The sequence below is a fragment of the Glycine max genome, chromosome 2, assembly GCF_000004515.6.
Source record: "Glycine max cultivar Williams 82 chromosome 2, Glycine_max_v4.0, whole genome shotgun sequence".
Taxonomy (NCBI): domain Eukaryota; kingdom Viridiplantae; phylum Streptophyta; class Magnoliopsida; order Fabales; family Fabaceae; genus Glycine; species Glycine max.
In genome coordinates this window covers 48,828,787-48,850,284 of record NC_016089.4, presented here as the reverse complement: position 1 = coordinate 48,850,284, position 21,498 = coordinate 48,828,787, and the positions used below count along the sequence as shown (strand labels likewise).

Below are 21,498 nucleotides of genomic sequence, written 5' to 3'. Positions count from 1 at the left end.
ATCTTATAATTATGTTTGAAAGTAATAGAAATTAAAATTTTCAAAATTAATAAAAATTGATTTAAAATGTAAATTTTTTGGAATAATTATATTTAATTATTTAAATTAATTATTATTTTAACGTCATTATCTTTAAAATAAATCGTAATAAATAATAAATAAAATAAAATCTAAAAGAAACCCCCCACCATCCATTGATCATTTAAATCAGAACGTCTCTTCCACCAGCAGCCTTAACAAACATAGTAGCTTATAAATAAAGTAGGGCCAAACGACATGGTATAACATTTCCCCGCGCGTGGAATCATGATAACAGATACGTTGACCGTATTCACATACGGCAAGACGTACACCTCTTTGCGTATGTGTATTTGTATTTGTATTGTCACTGTGTTCGTCCTTTTCTCAGCAAAATCTCTGAAACAGTGAAACTCTCTTCCTCTCTCTTCTGTACTTTCCTCGTGTTCTCTCTCTCACACTTCACGAACTCCATCACTCCAGCAACACGCAGATTCTATATCTCTCTCTCTCTCACACACACTGTTTGCATCTTATCTTTTTGGGCCATTCATTCTCGCAAGTAACACTCTTCTTTGTTTGACTAATGGCCGAGACTCGCCGGCGACGATGAAGTATTCCGGCAAGGGGAGTTTACCGGCGGGCATTGCTTCGAGGAGCGTGAACAACAACCCTTCGCCGGACTCAGATCTTGAACCGGCGAAGCCCTTTCAGAGGTGGAAACCGAGAACTCCGGGGACACGGTTGAGGAGACACGGTGGCAAACGGAGCAGACCCGAAACCCCTCTTTTGAAGTGGAAGATCCATGACGATCCACTCGAAGACGACCGGAAGTCTTCCGTCGCGGGGTCCCGTCGGAGAACGTGCCGGAGCGCCAAGAAGCAAGCCGAAGTCGCCGTGTCGGCGAGGAGACTCGCCGCCGGGCTGTGGAGGTTGCATCTGCCGGAAACAGCCGCCAATGATGACCGGAAGGGGTTGGAACATAAGGTAACTTGGGCTACTCTTCTTACACTCTGGGTTTGGGCCTAACTCAGTCGCAAAAACTACTTTTTTCTGCGAGGATTTTTCCTCTGCTTATATACACTGTTTTCTCCATGACACTGGTCAATGTAGGATCTAAAACGTTTACCCTTTTGCTTTTTTTTTTTTTTCTTTTTCTTTCTGTTGTTTTCTGTTGTTTGAGATCCCTAGTTTTTCTTCGTTCCCGTGTGAGTGTTGTTGCATCTTGCACGTGTTTGTTGTTTCTGATTTAAATGTGATTTTGCAGCTATATGCTACTAGGTTACTTCATCTACTGTATTGTAGGCCACCCCTCATGTAGAAAAAAGAATTAATTGTTTATTGTTGGGGTTTATTTATTTTTATATGGTGACGATGATTTTTTGTTGCTTGATTTTAAATCGTGGGTTTTCAGATTCTATCCTTGGTTCCTTGCCATTATTGTGCACTTTCCTGTTTTGGTGTTGAGAGTTAGGGATTAGGCTTTCTATGAAGGCTAAAACAACTGTCTTTTGAAGATTCAAATGCTTTTTTTTTAGTTTGCTCGCGAGTGATGTAGTTCTAGTGGAGGACTAATTATTAGTCTTTGTAATGATTGGAGAAATGAGTTGAGTAGGGTTTGTCTACGTAAATAGTTATCGTTATGTTGAAGATTTCTTCCCTAAATGCAAACTTGTGTTCAGAGAAAGGAAGAATTAGTTGCTTCCATTCGTGCTTTCATTAAATCTTATCCATCCAGACTGCTTTAAATATTGTCTTGTTTGGTAGAATGTCAAACAAACTTGCTGTGTTAATAATATTGGCTTATATGAAGTCATATTCTTTTGTGCTTTTTTGAAAGTAAGTTGGGACTTTAGTTGGGTCTTCCTTTTATATGAGATTCTGTTATTTGTTATCTGTACATTCCAGTTGAATTAGAGAATTGATTATCTTACATGCACTTTATTATTGTCGTCATTTGTAGATCAATGTAGATGGTTTACAATATTAATTTCATAGGTTTCCATTTCTCATTACTGATTACTGATTAATGTCACTTATCTGCAGCATGGAATTGGTCACGCAGGGCTCCAGTTCCTTGGTCATCCTAATGGCATGACCCATGGTTCTGATATGAAGAAGAATCCATCTCAAAGTCCCCGTTCCATATTTGGAACAAAGAATGGTCACTTCTGTGAGGTATGATTTTTTTTCTTATTACTTCAATATCAATATACCATTAGAAGTTTTACAGCTCTTCGGTATTGTAATTGAAGATTATTGAGTGAATGTCATATACAAGCAAATAACTCAAGTTAAAACTGCAGCCTGTACTGCACAATGATCCCAATATCCCATTGCTCAGTCATGCAATTACCTGTTTTAATCATCTTTGTGAAAATGACATTAATCATCTAATCATTAAGTTATAGATAGTAATGCGTTGTTTATGATTTCATATTGTGGAAATTTTTTAGTAATATTTCAAAGGCCTGCATGTGCAAACACACATGCATATTATGGGTTGATATCATGCTCCATAGGATGCCCAGATTGAACTTTGTAACAAATAAATAGAAATGTTATAGAAAAACGGATTATTGGACAGCACCTTGGGAATTGACAAATAATGCTGATTGTTATGTTGACCCATGCTATGCATAACAGTATAGATCTGTATAGAAATGGGTTGGACTACATTTTTCATGCAAACCAACTTGGTGAAATTAGCTTTTACAATGTCTGTATGAGCAAAGAGTTATGCTTCTACTCACTAAACGTGAAAGAGCAAATGATTAAAGTGCTAATTTCTAACCTACTTCATGCTATTCAGCCTGAATGTTTCCAGTTTTCCAACAATGAAATGGAGGGTGCAACAAAATGGGATCCTTTATGTTCAAAAACTGCAGATGAAGCTCAGCATATTTACAGCCACATGAAACATGTTGACCAAAAGGCGAGTGCTGTATCTGTTATATCTGCTCTCGGAGCTGAACTTGAGCAGGCTCGAACACGAATTCAGGAACTTGAGACTGAACACCACTCCTCCAAAAAGAAGCTTGAGCATTTCCTGAAGAAAGTCAGTGAGGAAAGGGCCCAATGGAAAAGCAAAGAGCATGAGAAAATCCGTGCATACATTGATGACATTAAAGCAGAGTTAAATCAAGAAAGGAAAAATCGCCAGAGGATTGAAATTGTCAATTCGAGGTTGGTTAATGAGTTAGCAGATGTCAAACTCTCTGCAAAGCGCTACATGCTGGATTATGAGAAGGAAAGGAAGGCCAGAGAATTGATCGAGGAAGTGTGTGATGAGCTTGCCAAGGAAATTGGAGAAGACAAGGCTGAAGTTGAAGCATTGAAGAGGGAATCTATGAAATTCAGGGAAGAAGTGGAAGAGGAGAGGAAGATGTTACAGATGGCAGAAGTATGGCGTGAAGAACGAGTTCAAATGAAATTGATAGATGCAAAAGTTGCTCTTGAAGAGAAGTATTCACAGATGAATAAACTTGTTGCAGAGTTGGAAAGTTTTATCAGGTCAAAAAGTGCAGAGCCAAACACAATGGAGATGAAAGAGGCACAGTCACTTCAACAGGCTGCTGCTGCAATGAACATTCAAGACATTAAGGGATTTTCATATGAACCCCCTAACTCTGATGACATTTTTGCCATTTTTGAAGATGCAAATTTTGGGGAAGCAAATGAGAGGGAGATTGAACCATGTGTTTCTCATAGTCCTGCTAGTCTTGCCTCAAATATTCACATGGTGAGTCCTGAAGCCAATGCAATAAGTAAAGGTGGCATTCAGAGGCATTCTGATGTATTTTTGGATGATAATGGGGATATAGAAGGAGATGAAAGCGGATGGGAAACTGTGAGCCATGTCGAGGATCAAGGCTCGAGTTATTCACCAGAAGGGAGTACCCGATCTTTGAACAGGAATCATCGAGAGAGTAACGTTTCAGGGAGAAGTGTACTTGAATGGGAAGAAACTGCAGGTGAGGAGACACCAATAACTGAAATAAGTGAAGTGTGCTCTATACCAACTAAGCAAGCAAAGAAGGTATCATCCATAACCAGGCTTTGGAGGTCAACATACCCAAACAATGGGGATAATTACAAGATAATCTCTGTGGAGGGAATGAATGGGAGACTTTCAAATGGAATGTTATCTAATGGTGGCATCATGTCTCCTGATCATGGATCAGGTAAAGGTGGGCTGAGTCCCCAAGACCTTCTATACCAGTTGAGTCCCGAATCAGGAAGTCCTCATGCACATCGAGGCATGAAGGGATGCATTCCTCGCACTGTGCAGAAGAATAGTTTGAAAGCCAGACTTATGGAGGCGAGAATGGAAAGCCAGAAGGTTCAGTTGCGCCATGTTCTTAAACAGAAGATTTAGTTTTGGGCATAGGCATGCACAGATTTCCAACCTGTATAATTGATAAATGATTGACGAAAAGCAGTTCATTTTGGATTGTGAGGGTACAAATATGCTGTTTTATGGAAAATCTGCTCGGAGGGATGAGGGGTCATTAATAGATGCACATTTTCTGCCTCATACTAGTTTTTATTTCAGTTCTTCATTAGCATTCATATTAAGCTTTAAAAGCAGATAATCTTCTCATTCCCTTGTGCCAAATACCTCAAAACCTAGGATTTCTTGGGAAATAGCTCGCTTTGTAATATGTGATTACAGGTCCTACTTCATTGGGTAGGGTCTTGAGAAAATTATGAGAAGCATGTAGCATGTGTTGTACTTGTATCAATTATACCCAGAGGACAACTGTGGAGGGAAAAAAGATCGTCATATAATATAATATAGATTATAGCATTATCTACTCCAAATTTTGATTTTATCATTGTGTATGTCGCTTAGGATTTGTTGTAGATTGTATTTTAGGTGGCAAGGATGATAGTTAGTGTTGTCAAAGTATAAAAAATGATGAAATTGAGATTAGCATTTTTCCTTTGTTTGCTGATTATAATTTAAATTGAGGTGATGGTTAACGTAAGTAATGTTTTAATTTTACGATGTTCATGGGAATGAAAGTTTTCTACCTTTAGAGGAAAATAATAAAAATAATTTTTGGATATAAAAGATTTTTGTGAATGTTAATTTGTGAGTAAATGACAATGAATTTTTTCACTTTTATAGGTGTGAATGAATTTTTTCTATGACAATTAGTTATAAAGTTATTAAATTTTATCATGATATTGAAATACATGTATCCTCGTGTTTATCTTCCATAGAAGACAATGCTACTTGAATCTTATGTGGGAATAAGAGGATAATTTGAATTTGAACATGATTTTTTTTCCAATTAGATTTTTTAAAAGGATATATCTTTAGAGGAAAAAAAATAAGATTTAATTGCATTCTTAGAGAGATGTATTGGATTGTGATTTTAAAAAATTATTTTAATAAAAAAAAGTATTTTGGGTTCTAAAAAATTATGTAGAAAAATTGTAACTTATCATATTTAGTTAGTTTTTTTATTATGATTGTGTAATTTGGTAATTTAGATTTTAATTGTGTTAATTTAATTTTTCTTCAAATTATAATCATATCTTTTATCATCAAAAGGGTTTAGATTAGTTGGTTGAGTAGAATTTTAGAGTTGTAAATCGTCTTTATGGTGTTTTTAATTCAAGCGGATAAAAAAAATATATCCTTACATATTGATTTTATTTAATATTTAAAAAGTTGATATAACAAATTAATATATGAAAAGCATAAAAATGTAGCTATTTTTATAAGAACAATAAATATAATACCTTTTTATCTTGAATAAATTAATAAGTTAAATATTAAACAAAAATTGAAGAAAAAAATAATCTCTCTTATCACGTATATAGCATTTTTACGTTCATAGCATTTTTTTTCAACAAAAACAATAAAATCTGAATGAAAAGAAACTTATTGTATATGAAAAAAACCTTACAGACTAAAAAAAAAAAACTGTGTTAGGATTTAGAAGTTAGGACAGAAGAGAAAAAAAAGAAAGAGCTGAAGACGCGATAAGTTTGAAGAGAGGAATCTTGTTCGCCACACTTGATCGTTCAGTCGCGCACCCGCGAATCAGAATTTCAATTCCTTCCATTTCCCCCTAAATTCAAATCCCATAAACCCTCCCTTATATACATTACAGTTACTTGCACCTCAATTCAATTTTCCTTTCAATTTCCATGGAAAACTTCGAAGTACCCTCATTTTCCCTAGGTCTCGACGAAACGCCCCCCCATTCCCCCATCCATCCATCTCCTTCTCCCGCCGACCTACACGTCTCTGACTCCGATCCCGAATCCCGACCCTACCCGCCGCGCCCCCTCCTCAAACGCTTCCGCCGCGACCTCCCGCCGCCGTGCCTCGACGCCGACGACGACATCGAGGAGTTCTCCTCGCAAGAAGATCCCGATCAAGGTCAGGTTAGCTTACACTTCAAATATTTCACCTCTTTCTCTCTCTCTCTGCTTCTCAATTTTAAATAATACTAATATTTTCCCTATTCATAATATTATTAGGGCATGCGTTTCCGTCGGCATGGAATCGGAATCATTCTGTGTGTAGCAGTTCGAAAGTTTCGTTGAATGGTAGCGGAGTTTTGACCCCTCATTCGTGTAGCAACTCTTCTTCTAGGGATAGGAAAAGAAAGGAACTTTCCAATGATGTTCCGGCTTCTTCTAGGTTAGAGACACGGAAGAGTGGCTTGATGTTTCCCAAGTTAAACACTAGTCCTCTCCGAAGGTTTCAATTGATTGATTCCGACTCCGATGATGCTGATGTTGATGTTGGTGCCGATAAAGTTAACCCTAACAGTCATTTGGAACAAGATAAGAAAACTTTGGTTGATTTGAATGGAAATGAGGATCTGTGGAAGGATTTTTCGCCAGTCAAGAATGTTTATGTTAATAGGTTTCAATTGCTTTCGGATTCTGATGATTTGGATGTTGATGTTGGTGCTGCCAACAAAGCTAACCTTGACAGTAATTTAGAAAAAAATAAGAAAACATTGCTTGATGAGGATCTATGGAAGGATTTTTCGCCAGTGAAGAATGTTTCTGTCCCAACTCCGGCCTTCAATGAGATGTGTGAAGAGTACTTTCGTTCTGCCTATTGCAAGGAAGTGGGTGGTGGTGATGTGTCTAAAAGTTTTAATGAGAGGAATCCTGGGGTTAGCTCTAGCTGCCAGAGGGATCAACAGCAACAGGAATCAACGGACCCTGTTCATCCTGCTCATAGTTATTTTTTCCATGAGGATCCGAGAATTCGGCGGTTAGTTTGCAGTCGCCTGCAGAATTTTAATCCACTAGGTACCATCAACACAGTGAATCAGCAACCTAATGTCTCACACATTGATTACATGTAAGTTATAATCCGTGTTTGTATTTTATTTTAATCTTTTGGTAATGATTTAAAAAGAAAGTGGTTGTCATTTTGTATTTCATATTGTTTTAGTGTATTTTGAATTCAGGAGGCAATTTGGCAATGGAGGAGCTTCAAACATGCAGGGAGTTCAAAATGGTCGTGTTAGCAACTCAACAAGGGGAAAAAATAAATCCAGCAATTTGAATGTTGAGGGATATTTTGATGCTTCTGGAGGCTGGATGGATCCCAAATTTGTTTCTCCATTCAGCCACGGGAAATCTTCTAGAAAGAAAGCAACAAAGAGGAATAGCACTAAGAATAGTGTCTCAAAAAGTAATAATAAAACAAACAAATCAAACCCTTCAAACCAATCATCTGAGGGCTGGGTGGAACCCAGGAGCTGCACCAGTTTGCCAAAGGATGCGGGCAAAAGGCGTGTTCAAGCAAGTGGTCAATCTGCTGGTCATTGGTTTACATCACCAGAAGGGAGAAAGGCATGAGAAAAATTCTTAAAAATTTGAAGTTTAATGTTATTAAGTATTGACTGGTTAAATTTATTTACTTTTCTCACGCTAGATGCTGGTCATAAGAAGTTGCGTGAGCTGTTTTGTTGTTGTTTAAAATTGAAATGCAAAAAACCCATACAGTATGTTGCTTAAGATTTATATAGATGCAATGAAATTCAAATTATCACATTACCTAATGCTTTTTTTTTTTGTGTGTGTGGAATCCATGATTTGATGCACAGGATCCTATCATTCCAATATAACTATACAACACTAGATAGTCACACTCAATCTCCCATTGTTTTTGTCAATATTCTTTTGACATCAAGATGAATAGTTATATTGTATTTGATATTAATGTTAGTCAGTACACCAAAAACAACATTAATACTAGTCATGTTACAAACATCTCTTTTGTACTTCAAAGTTTTGCTCCTAGTGCCTATGTATTAATTTTGTAGCATACTATGTCATTGTATTAGATGTTCTAGACACAGCAACAACTCAACAATTACAAACATCAGTGTTTTACATGTCACAGTAGAAACTAAAGATTTAAAGTTGTTATTGCAATGTGAAGGTGCTTTTATGTCTGTAGTTAACTTTCTCATATCCAGAATATGAATTTGTTGCTTTTAATTGATCCAGCAAATTGTAATTTATTCTCTGAACCTGTCTTCCAGCCATGAACATAGACTACTGATATTGCAAATGCTGCTGTTATTTACTCATCTTATAGTCACTCTTTCAATCTTGATATAGTTGTCTTGAATCTCATGTTATTCTGCTGTTATTTACTCATCTTATAGAATAGCAAAATGCTACTGGGATTTGCTCATGTTTTGGTCATTCTTGCAATGATTCCTATATTTTAAAGGTTTGGTTTTTTGAGTCTATGTAGTTTCAAAATCACTAGGAAATGGTCCCTAGTGTTGGGACAAAAATCAGAATGTACACTTAATGGCAGGGATCAATTCCTAGTGGTTTTGAAATTATAGGACCAGAACAAAAATTGAGATAAACTTTTAAGCCTTTTTCCAACCTATCTATTTTGTCATACTGTATCAATCTATCAGAACCTAATTCTTTATTTCCCCCCTGCAGGTTTATGTAAACAAAAGTGGGGAGGAGTTGACAGGCCGCAATGCTTACAGACAGTATCGGAAGGTACATCTACTTGCATTTCATTCTGATGTTTTGTTGTCCTTTAGGTTGTGATGCAGCCCTGAATGCCTTTGATGCTTACAGGAGAGTGGAGCAGGATTCAAGAAATCAAGAAAGAAAACAGGTGCCAAGACGACAAATGCCAAGAAGAGAAACTGAACACTTGATGACAAGACATTTATTCCCCGCCTGGTCCACGTCCCATAATTTACTTGTGATCGTATGACTAGCAATACCCTATAGGTTCAATTCAATTTTGTTAAATTGCCCTAAATTTCCGGTTTCATGTTTTGGATGCGGACAAGGAAGCTAGGAATCCAGCGTGCAGCATCACATGAGGAAACTGAATTAAGGCCTTGTTGCTTAGTGAAGATTTGATGCTAAAAAAATCCTAGCAAGTAGCAAGTAGATATTGGGAGCTTATGTAAGTGGTTCTGTACAGTACACACGGACCTAATGACTTGGGCCATCCTGAAATAATGATTCACTTTTCTTTTATTAGAATCCACAATGATTCTTCGTTTCATTCTTGATTCGCCACTTGGCTCTCTTTGTGCTTATGATCGAGCTTGTTGCGTTGTTCCGTTATTTGTAGATTAAAGATAATAATAATGGAACGATAGGAATGATAGCAAATTTTAAGTAAATGAAGACATCGAGAGGACCTTTCTTTCGTCTATCTTGAGTTAAGGATAGGAGATGCTTTTGTCTGAATTCTTTGGGCTTTTGGGTTGCTGTTTATTCTGTCTATTGGTTCCATTTCATGATGTGTTATAATGCATATTTACCAAATAAATACTGAAGTTTGCAGACGATGTAAACTTAAATTAGGACACAATATTTGTGAGCGTAAACTTAAATTAGGACATACGTGTACAGATTAAAAAAATTGGGAATTTTCACCCGAAAAAAAGAAATGGAATTTAATTTTCCAAAATCCGTATAAACTTTTAATTTTTTTATAATAAAATTGCCTTTGTTAATAACCAATAAAGATAAAGGTGGTGATGATTAGTTTTCTGCTTGTCTTCACGCTTCAAAACTGATATACTAAGGGCAACATCCCACAATTATATCTATTCACCTATTTATTGTTGTATCTGTTCTTTATCTTGGGGTGGAAGAGAATCTGCAGACATTGATTGGATACTCTACAATGCAACTTAACAAATCTCTTGTAGCTTGTGGTCTTCCTTCTGTGTCTTTATACCGAAACTCAATTGGAAGATGGATAATGTAAACAAGAAGTATGGCGTATGAAACATGGAGATCGGAGAAACAAAAGTAACCTGTTTTAGATCATCCAGTTTTGAAGAGCAAGCATCTACAGTTTCATCATCACCATCATCATAAAGCCAATCCTCTCGGGTTCGCTTGAAAAGCTTAACAGAAATTTGCCATTCGTTCTTTTTTTTTATTAAGTGAAATTGTCATTCTATACGTCAGCACTTGATCTATTTTGTCTCTTAACATAGAGAGGTTAATTATTATTGTTTGTCAATTTTGTCTCTTAATTTTTTATTTTACTTATTTATTATCTATTTTTTAAATTAAAATTGTATTATTGTTAAATAAAACAATAATAATATAAATAGGTAAAGTATATTAAATTTACCTAACATAATATTAATAAATAAGTAAAAACTGATAAAAATGCAAGGAATAAAGAAGTAAAATGAAATGAATATATTAAATTTACCTAACAATAATAATATAAACAAGTAAAATATATTAAATTAATTTAACAAATTTCACCAACCACTTGAGTGTTTTTTTGGTGAATTTAATATTATGCTTTTTTTTTTTGGTAAATTTAATATTGACTTAAATGTAATTTTGATCCTCTTATTTTGTTTAATCAATAATTTTTGTCCATTTATTTCAAAATTAAGACATTTGGTCTTCTTATTTTAAAAATTTAGTGATTTTAGTTCTCTCATTTCAATTTAAAAATATGCACTTCTTTTATTTTGAAAAATAATCCTCCTATTTTATAAAAATTACAATTTTAGTCAAAATTTTAATTTTTTTTATGTTTTATTTCTTTTCTTTTGATCCAATTGAACCCTAAGTCTAACATATTCATTTAAGGTAATATCAAAAAACAATTTAATTAATTTAAAAGTAAGAAATAAAACAGAAAAATTAAAAATAAAACCATACATGTGAATTTTCTAAAATATAATGATCATACTTACATATTTTTAAAAATATGAAATTAAATATTTGTATTTTGAAATAGATAGAACGAATTCCGGATTGAATTTAAAATAGCCAAACTAGGACCAACAACTTCGTACCAAAAAAAAAAAACGGACCAATGAATGGTTGGTCAGCGTTTGAGTGTGAATATGTGAAGATGATGAACATAAATTTTCCCCATACTTTTCTGGTCCCCCGGAATTGGCAGGATCCATGTGTTTTTTTAATTTTATCGGTAAATATTAATAATTAATTTTGTTAGAATGTTAACGGGAAGTGTTCGAGCCCCTTTTTCTTTCTTTTTCAATTTATCATTAAATTAATCTTATAACTCGTTTAACTAAATAAATAATCATACCAAAAAATAATGAAATGATAAGAACTTCGTCAATTTGAAAGTTTGACCCTCCAAAGAAAGTAAATCTAGGAATTAAGTGACATTTAAAGCAGTTAACTTACAATATCAAGGAAGAATATGAGAGGATGAAAATAGATTAGACTTGTTAGCTAACTAAGCTTATTGCAAGGATTTAGCTATATGGTACCAATTTATGCATATTGCAGCAGTTAACAAGACTTCCTTTAAGAAGAACCTCACTCAAGCTATATGGAAGATGTGCCTCAGCTAAGAAGAATTGGTTCTGAGTCTTCTGACCCTGAAAATTTTCAATGCAGCATACATGTTGTGCAGCATTTTGACATAGTCATCAATCTTGTCAGCCTTCCAATTTTCAGTACTTAGAGGAAGATACTTGACAGTGAGAGGTGCTGGTCAAACATGCAAACTTCCTTTCCTCCATGCTGGATGAGTACCTGTCAGGACCATTGGAACAATTGGAAGGCGCGATTGCAGTGCTAAATGAACAAAACCCTGCATGAAAAAGTGAAAAGAATAATGGGTTATGATTCATGAAGCATAACCAAAATGACTGCAGCAAATCTAGATGACTAAATTCATGCATTCTGCAGATTATGACCATATTGACATCTTTAGAATATATGGATACTCATAATTTTTTTAGAATATATGGATACATTATATACAACTAGACAGGTGATGATATTTCATAATCTGCATCAAAATCATAGATAACAACTTTTATATTTGTAGATTCTAGTATATTCTCACCATTGCCTGCCTTCTTTTAATGTATTCAAAAAATTTGATGAGAATATGCTCGAAATAGTAAACATTTTTATATGCGGCTTCTCACCATTGCCTTTTCTTAATTTATTCAAAAGAATTTGCTCAAAATGGTAAATACTTTTATATTTGTAGATTCTAGTATATATTATGATATATGGTAAAATGATTAATTTTATAAAAATTACTTTAGAATATAAATTATTATATAAATTGACTTTTAAGTTTTGTAATAATTATGTTAAATGATTTTTAATTAAATGAAAATTTTGACATTATATGAAATTATTATTTATACAAAATTATTTTGACAAAAGGTTTATCTACACGATCAAGCAAATTAATTGATAAAACTATTTTAAATTGAGGTTTAAATATTTTTTTAATCCTTACAATTTTTTTGTCCGTATAATTTTTTTAATTCTTATAAATCATGTTTATTTTATTTTGTCTTTAAAACACTTTGACTAATGGAAAAACATTATCTAAAATATTATTAAGACAAAAAACAAAAAAATATAATTTGTAAGGATTAAAATAAAAAATAAATTACAAAGACTAAAAAATATTTAAATCTTAAATTAATCAAAAAAATTGCGGTTTAAATTTATATAGATGCATCTATATTGAAAATTCAATTTAATAATATTGAACTATTTTATCATATTAGTTGTGTGTTATTTATTAATGCGTAAGCTGTTGGTGAATGTTTACGTAAAAATATTTCGTAGTATCAATAAATTAAGCTCTTAAAATTCAACAAAAGAAAATTAAGCTCTTAAAGATTTTAGATGAAAAATACTTTATTTATTATGAATTGGAAATACCAGTTAAGATGTCTTTTAAAGAGGCTTGCATTTTATTATTAAACTGGATGAAAGGAGTAGGTTACGTTGATCGGATTGTCCATGTATTTTGTATATGCATTATGCTATTTTGACTTTTGTAACACTTTTGGACATTTTAGGAATTTCTCAAGTCATTATGGTTAGGTGCTTTTGAGCCACATGTCGTTGGACAACACTTTCTACTTTATTCAAGATTGATCGACAATGTTGTTTTTTTATCATTTATTTTTTAATGAATAGCTTTTTACCGAAAAAGAAATAAAATAAATTCCTAAATTTGGTAAACGTTGTTGTGGGTGTTTGGGACTTTGTGTTCAGAGAAAAAGTTTGTGATATAATATTACGATTTTGTTATTTTATCATTGGATCAATTTTAAATATTTTAGTTATGTGATATATTATATTATAGTTATTTAAAAACAATTTTTTTTAATTTCATAATTTTTATATGCCATGAATATAAATATATTTTCTTAGTTTGAGGAACTAATATAATAATATTTTACACATTCAGAATCAAATTAGTGTTTTAAACTTTTACTTTTTTTTAAAAAAAAGAGTGTACAAAAAGAATGGCCATGGACTAATCGGGCCAGCCCAATGATTCATCACTCGGCCCATTACGTAGCTTGTCGTCGTTCACAAATGAAGCTTTAACCGCCAACAAGTCTAGGCACTGCAATGAAGCTCTTTCTGCCGCAACAACACACAAACCATAAACCTAAACCCCAACGTTCCTTTTGATCTTCATCTTCGTCTTCGCCTTCAAGCTTGAGCAATGAGAAGACCGAAATCGAGGGAGTTTCGGAAGCAACAGCGAGTTTCAGAGGAGGAAGAGATAAACCTCTTGAATTCATGGATCCAGTTCCAGCCACCGGATTCCGGTTCGAACCCAATGTCGCTTCCGCCTCTCCCCAAAAACTCCCCCGTTGGCCGCCTCGACGACGACGACACCTACTCGCGCTACGCCGGCGCGTCGAGGTTCGAGCAATTCCCGCTTTCCAAGAAAACAAAGGACGCCCTGCGAGAATCCAAGTTCGTGGTCATGACCGACATCCAGAGAGCGTCTCTCCCCCACGCGCTCTGTGGCCGCGACATCCTCGGCGCCGCCAAAACTGGCTCCGGTAAAACCCTCGCTTTCATTATCCCTGTAAGTGCTTCATTTCTCAGCTCCATTCACTTCGGATTAGGGTTCCTTATTTATTTTTTAACTAATACGAATATATTATATATTGTGATAATAATAATAATATAATCCGAAGGTTTGCTCAAAAGTGAAAAAATCTATCGTAAATATTGTGATATTTATGCTTATTATTATTTGTTTATGGTGGATTCTGAATGCAAATATTGTGATAATAGTATAACTATATAATCATAGCATTTACTATTTACTAACGAGTAGAGAAACCAAGATAAACTAAACTGACACATGTTTAGGCAAGGTCATTGATTTAATATATAGTGGATGAATAGATGGTATCTTGAACTGTGATATTTGTGCTTATTGTTATTTATTTATGGTGGATTATGGATAATAGGTGTTGGAGAAGTTGCATAGAGAGAGATGGGGACCTGAAGATGGGGTTGGCAGCATCATCATATCTCCTACGAGAGAATTGGCTGCTCAGCTGTTTGATGTGTTGAAGGTTGTTGGCAAACACCATAATTTTAGTGCTGGCCTTCTCATTGGTGGTCGAAAAGACGTTGACATGGAGAAAGAACGTGTAAATGAGCTCAACATATTGATTTGCACGCCAGGTAGACTGCTGCAACACATGGATGAAACTCCCAACTTTGATTGTTCACAGATGCAGGTCAGAATAACCTTTTTTCTTATATGGGATAGATTAACCTAATTCTGACTCTGAAATTATGGCTACAATTAAGTCCTTTGTTTTATTATATCACTCTCTGTTTCCTTGTGTCTGTTTTTAATTGTACTTGGGTATGTCAAGATTTTCCTGCCTTAATAGCCTTCAGAAAATTTGCTTCCGTGCATAGGTGATTTAGCAACAGTGGTTGAAGCAGAGTATAGGTGCCATTTAATTTTTGTATGCTTTAGCCCTTGTAAAGCATAATTTTTTAATTTTGTCTTCCAAAGTACATGTTTATTTGGGTCAAACAAGATAACAGATATGTATCATTAGATTTGGTCAATATAGCTGATGGTTGGGTGGACTTCCTGGATATAGGTTTTGGTACTAGATGAAGCTGATCGGATTCTAGACAGTGGGTTCAAGAAGGAACTAAATGCAATCATTTCCCAACTACCAAAGCGTAGACAAACCTTGCTTTTCTCTGCAACTCAAACAAAGTCAATTCAAGATCTCGCAAGACTAAGTTTGAAGGATCCAGAGTATCTGAGTGTGCACGAAGAATCTGTGACTTCCACTCCTACTCTGTTGAAGCAAATCGTGATGATTGTTCCCCTGGAACAGAAGTTAGATATGTTGTGGAGTTTCATAAAGACACATCTACAGTCCAAAACACTTGTCTTTCTTTCAAGCTGTAAACAGGTAACTCCACTTCTCTTTCCTGTTTCAAGAAATTCTTTTCCTTGTTGAACGGAATTGCATGTTATAGGCTTCTATTACAATTTTACTGTCATGCTTCTTCAAAAGTTGCACCCTTTGATGCTTAGCCAATGCATATGGCTACTGGCTAGTCATCATTTTCAAGATTTTTTGTGCAATTTGAGGGAATGTAATTTGATTTTATGATTGAAACTTGAAAGTTGTCTCATTAGTTTCATATTCAATGGCCAAGTAAATAATTGTTTTGTTGTATTTGTAACTACATGGTGTAGTTCACATGCATAGAACTTCAGTTATGGTTTTCAGTTGTGCTGGTTATGGTTATTGTAATAAGAATTTTTTTAAAGGATTCTTAGGATGAATTTGTCCATAATTCTTTCATGTTAGCAGGGAAAATGTTTAAGATGTGTTTTTTGGTGCAAATTCCCTCTCTTGAGCTTGACTATCTTCCATAACGTTCACATCCCTGCTTAATAGGTAAAATTTGTCTTTGAAGCATTTAAGAAATTGCACCCTGGCATACCATTGAAGTGCCTTCATGGGAGGATGAAACAGGAAAGAAGAATGGCAATATATTCTGAGTTTTGTGAGAAGCGCTCAGTTCTCTTTTCAACTGATGTGGCTGCAAGAGGCCTTGATTTTAATAAGGCAGTTGACTGGGTTGTTCAGGTGAGTTTCATCCTGCTTTTGGTTTCCTGTCTTGGAGCAAGTCTTAGGGCTTTGAGGTGTGGGGTGTTGGAAGCAAAAAACTTGTTTTTATGTTCAGTCTCACTTCTCTCTTGCATTTGTAGGTGGATTGTCCTGAAAATGTAGCTTCTTACATACATAGAGTTGGTCGCACTGCTCGATATAAATCTGATGGAAAGTCAGTTTTATTTCTGTTGCCTTCAGAAATTCAAATGCTTGAAAAGTTAAAAGCCGCAAAGGTTCCAGTGCATTTTAATAAGGTACAATTTCCCTGCAAATTAATTGTATGCGTGCAATTCCAATTTTCATTTGGACATCAAGATGTCAGTTTTAAAATCTGGTTCACTTCAGTCTTATGTTTGTCTGACATTTGCTTTCCATGCTTTTGCAATTGTTGATTATTCAGCCAAGGAAAGAACTACTGCAACCAGTTTCTAGCTTGTTGGCATCTTTATTGGTCAAATACCCAGACATGCAGCATCGGGCTCAAAGGGCATTCATCACATATTTGAGATCCATCCATATCCAAAAGGATAAAGACATATTTGATGTTATGAAACTACCTATTGACGAGTATTCAGCATCATTAGGTTTACCAATGACCCCCAAAATCCGTTTTCTAAATCAGAAAATTAAATCTAAAGATGTGTCAACAAAATCAATTTTAGTTGAACCAGAGGATTCAGACAAGGAAACTATCTTTGAGGTTTCAAGGAAGAAGCTAGACACAGTTGCTTTCAAGGATGAGGAAACCGAAAATGATCTTCTTCAGTTAGCTGATACTGCAAATGAAGGCGAAGTGAAGTCATCTGAAATTGAAGAAATAATGTATGCTACCTTATACATGTTTACAGTAGTACTGATAAAAAAATTAGGCTGCTTTCTGATAATACTGCATTAGTTTCTTTATATATGATTATGGAAAGGGGCTAGACTAGTCTTCTAGTTTCAAATTGCTGGGGCAAATTGATATTTGAATACAACACCTTATGATGTGGCTAATAGAAAAAAAAATTCAAACTTGGTGTTGGGTATAAAGTTGGATCTATTATATTTCTTGGCAGGAGCCATTCATGTGGAGCTTTGAATTTCTTCCTCCATTCTTGTTCTTACCAATTTGGTTCTTTCCTATGCAGACCAGCAACTCGTGTATTGAAGAAAAAGAAACTCAAGATTAATGTACACAGGCCACTTGGGACTAGGGTTGTATTTGACGATGAAGGCCACACACTTCCTCCACTAGCCAGGATAGCTGACACACAAAGTGGCAAAGAAATGTTGCTTGATCCAGGTATGCCCTTACTTTTCAACTGAAGCTGGAATGGTGAAATTGTTGCTTATACATGTGTATACATGTCATTTCTTTCCTTGTTTTCATAGTTTTGTGAAAATAATAAAAAATGTTTTAAAAATGTTAAATAAATATATAGCTACTCACTTGTTTACCAATTAGAAAACCCTTTTGTATTTTCTGCAATCGTTGTTGAATTTGAGAACCTGATCATGGCTAGATCTCATTCTCATCAAATCACTATATACCATTTTGGTCTTCAGAGCATTGAAGTAGTTACTTACATGTATGTTCTTACTTCATAAGCATGGGCTATATTTTACATTTTTGCCACATCATCTTTATGTCTTGATGCAGAACAAAAAGCTGAATACTATAGAAGGATGCGAGATGATTTGAAGAAGGCTGACAAGGAAGACAAACTTATAGAACGTCAGCGGCTTAGAGAAAAAAGAATCAAGCAGAAGATGAAATGGAAGGCTGGGAATGCGGAAGAGGACGACCAAGATGATATATCTGGGTCAGAAGGAGATGAAACTGTTGATAGACTGCATAAAAAGAGTAAAGTATACTTTGATAGTGACTCTGACGAGGGTGAAAGAAATGAAGTCACAGGAAATGCACGTACAAGTACTGGCGGGGTTACTTTGGAGGAGCAAGAAGCTCTGGCTTTGAAATTGTTAAATTCCATGCACTCATAGGACGTGCATAATTCAGTTATATGACATTTTTTGACAAAAACACGTGAAAAATATAATTTTTTGCGGAGGTTTTATGAACAATGAATTTTGCGGCGAATTGATCTCAAATTTAATCAGTCAAATCATTTTCAAGAAACAGAGATATAGAATCATCAATTTTCTGGTTTTATTTATATTAACAAACGCAAAAATCTTTTTGGAATTAAGCGCATAATGAGATAATCCTTATGTGCGTACCAGACATGAAGATATTAGTATTATTGGGAGATATTTATAATAGTTATACTACAAAAAATATGACTCAATTCTTATATAAATAGAATAATTTAATGTTGTATCGCATATTTTGCTATTTGATCAACTTCCTCGTATTTGACTCACTACCGCAGTATAATTTTAATCGTTTACTGGAAAAAATCTACCACCAAAATAGTGTCTTTGTTCTCTACCTTAGTAGACGTCCAATGAAATCCATAGAAATGTCAGATCAAATGTGTAGAAATAGGCAGTGGCTACAATAGCCTGGCTGAAGACAAGGTTTCGTATTTATTACGCTGAGAAATATGACATGCTGATCAAGTTTCTGAATATCCTTCATTCATTCCCTCCTAATGAGACATGTTATCGTCAATTTGTGAACCAGCTCCTGCTACTTATAGAACCGCCAGTTGAATTTTATCGGTTGATTTCTAGTTGACACTTGAGCAAGGACTTCGTGGTTGGTACATAGAATCCATTTTAAATTTTAATGGCCCTTTCCACAATTTCTTCAATAACTTCATATTCATACCTACAAAAGCGCAATGCTTTTTTTTTGTTTACTACATACATAAAAAAAATAGTAATTGGCACACAACAAAATACAGAGTATGTGTTGTACCCGGTTTCAAAGGTCCATCCTTTCAAGTTTGCGGCTTCAAACAAAGCTGATCTCCATTTCTGTACCTTCTCAGAGTCCTTACCCAACATATTTTCATGTTCAGTCATGGCTTCACCATAACTATTTCTTTGACGCCTTATATCCCTGGGCTCCACTTTGTAAAATATGGGCCAAACCAGTTGGTTTTTCATCTTCATGCATTCAAGGATTGCCAAAAGCTCATCAAGACACGACGAGGAATGTGCATAATTTTTAGAAAATACAATGATTGAAAGCCTTGATTTTCCAATAGTGGATTGTGAAATCTGGTCCCCATCATCATTCATGTAGGTTTTGAAACCACTCCGGCTCAAGGCATTGTAGAGAAAACCTGTAAAGGAGTACCGAGTATCTCTTCCACAGAAACTCAGAAAAACATCATTGCGGGGAACGGTCTTGGTGACCCAATCCACGATCTCTTCCACAAATTGATATTCATATTGGTCCCTACAAAAAGGTACCAGGCATTCATGTACAGTCTTGATCAGAATTCTTGATTACTAGTATGACAAAATTAAGACCGAGTAATCAATCTGCACGATATAAAGATCGTGACACAAAATACAAAATTACACTGAAACTTGAAACGAAACCTTAACTTTGCTGATGTTGCTTACCATAGTGTTTGGATGGGGAAATGCAGGGGAGGGGATTTAAAAACATTTTAGCTATATTGACTAAGATATCTTCATTTATATTTTGAAGTCTAATATTAACAGGAAAATTGAATTTTAAAATTTCTCTTCTTCCCTTGTGAACTAAACAAGAAAAGATTTATTTTTCCTCTCCTCTTCCTACCTAAACAATCTTCCCTCCATCAAACCAATCAGACTCGTACTTGTACCATAAATTTTAATGTGATGGTTTTTTGAATAGGCAATCAAAGTTTCTAATGCCACTTCGAAGCAAATTCATTCATTGTCAAACATTATAGTGTTGTTTGGATGCCAAAAGCATTTTCACTCTAAAAAATAATAAGGTATATAAATCAAGGAAAAAACTTAATACAATATCACAAATGTTGGTGGTGTGTTACAATTAAAATGGAAGTTTGCATGACTTGCGCAAAAACAATAGGCATAAGTTACTAGACGAAATTTTGCTTTTGATTAAAAGATGTTATACCTAGATTTGTCTATAAATAAATGATCAATACTATTTAGTGTTGATGAATGATTAAGGAACCAAAAGCAATTATTTTCATTAAAACGTGTAAAATTATGTTACTTATAATTTTTTTGTCACAATAAATATTTTGTTTGTTTGTTAATCAATGTATTAGCAAACACTCATTAAGAAGATTCTAAATAAACTGATTGATAGCCATATTACTAATCTCCTCCACATAAGACCCAATGATTATGGAAGTTACATGTACATACCCAGTACTGGAGAAACAGAAGGCGGTCAAGTTGGCGACATGAGACAAAACTGAGCTCCACTGGAGCACTTTGTCGGAGCTCTTTCCGAAACGATGTTGGTGTTGAAGCATGGCTTGGCCAAATGTATTTAGCTGATCTCTTACATCGGACTGGTCGACGTCGTAAAAGATTGGCAAAATGAGTTGGTTTTTGGTATTCATACAGCGATGGATGTGGACAAGTTGATCAAGGCAGCAGGTGGAGGAGGCAAAGTATGGTGAGAAAACGACGATTGAAATCCTTGATGCTTCCATTGCAGTGAGAATAGCGGTTGCGATTTTGTCGCCACGTCTCAACTTGCCATTCTCCATGTAAGTCTTGAATCTGGCGCTCTGTAAAGCGTGATAGAGAGTACCTGTGAAGCTGTGGCGTGTCTCTGCCTCATTGAAACACAAGAAGACATCGAAGGGCCCCTTGGCCTCCTCGCTGCCGATGCCACTGCCGCCACCCTTATTTGCCATCCTAATCAAATGCTTTCACCTACTTTCTTCAATTATTCACTGGACCCAACCAACTTGTCATAATTATTTATAGTTATCTTCTTAGCTTACTTTTTAAAAACTAATAAATAAAAAAATTAATTTTATGATTGTTAATTTTTGTTTGTTTTTTAATTCATATTGTAAAAATTAATTATTGTTATATGAAAAAAATTAAAATAATAATTATATTTAAATATTTTTTTCTTACATGCTAATTATAATAAGAAAAAAAA

At 34.8% G+C, this 21,498-nt stretch overlaps 4 protein-coding genes across 5 annotated transcripts; 3 read left to right on the top strand and 1 right to left on the bottom strand.

Annotated features, from left to right (window-relative positions):
* Positions 1-214: 214 nt before the first annotated feature.
* Positions 215-4,828, top strand: LOC100799140 (uncharacterized protein At5g41620). Its single transcript, XM_003518477.5, has 3 exons — positions 215-1,005; positions 2,065-2,196; positions 2,831-4,828. The coding sequence occupies exons 1-3, from the start codon at positions 628-630 to the stop codon at positions 4,394-4,396; spliced, it is 2,076 nt and encodes a 691-aa protein (XP_003518525.1). The 5' UTR covers positions 215-627; the 3' UTR covers positions 4,397-4,828.
* A 1,078-nt stretch (positions 4,829-5,906) lies between these two features.
* Positions 5,907-9,531, top strand: LOC100798619 (uncharacterized). Its single transcript, XM_003518476.5, has 5 exons — positions 5,907-6,418; positions 6,520-7,360; positions 7,470-7,857; positions 8,974-9,036; positions 9,118-9,531. Exons 1-5 carry the CDS (start codon positions 6,184-6,186, stop codon positions 9,190-9,192), a joined length of 1,602 nt encoding a protein of 533 aa, XP_003518524.1. The 5' UTR covers positions 5,907-6,183; the 3' UTR covers positions 9,193-9,531.
* Positions 9,532-13,869: 4,338 nt separating this feature from the next.
* On the top strand, positions 13,870-18,524 carry LOC100792106 (DEAD-box ATP-dependent RNA helicase 32). Its single transcript, XM_003519524.5, has 8 exons — positions 13,870-14,377; positions 14,769-15,044; positions 15,423-15,746; positions 16,242-16,433; positions 16,556-16,711; positions 16,858-17,279; positions 17,588-17,742; positions 18,100-18,524. Exons 1-8 carry the CDS (start codon positions 14,006-14,008, stop codon positions 18,441-18,443), a joined length of 2,241 nt encoding a protein of 746 aa, XP_003519572.1. The 5' UTR covers positions 13,870-14,005; the 3' UTR covers positions 18,444-18,524.
* A 199-nt stretch (positions 18,525-18,723) lies between these two features.
* LOC100791578 (toll interleukin receptor) lies at positions 18,724-21,291 on the bottom strand. 2 transcript variants are annotated; one of them, NM_001252839.1, is made up of 3 exons: positions 20,745-21,244; positions 19,324-19,809; positions 19,182-19,233 (listed from the first exon to the last, which is right to left on the bottom strand). In NM_001252839.1, the coding sequence occupies exons 1-3, from the start codon at positions 21,242-21,244 to the stop codon at positions 19,182-19,184; spliced, it is 1,038 nt and encodes a 345-aa protein (NP_001239768.1). The 2 variants fall into 2 exon arrangements, with proteins under 2 accessions (XP_006574412.1, NP_001239768.1); XM_006574349.4 differs by having other exon boundaries at positions 18,724-19,809; positions 20,745-21,291.
* Between the last annotated feature and the right edge of the window lie 207 nt (positions 21,292-21,498).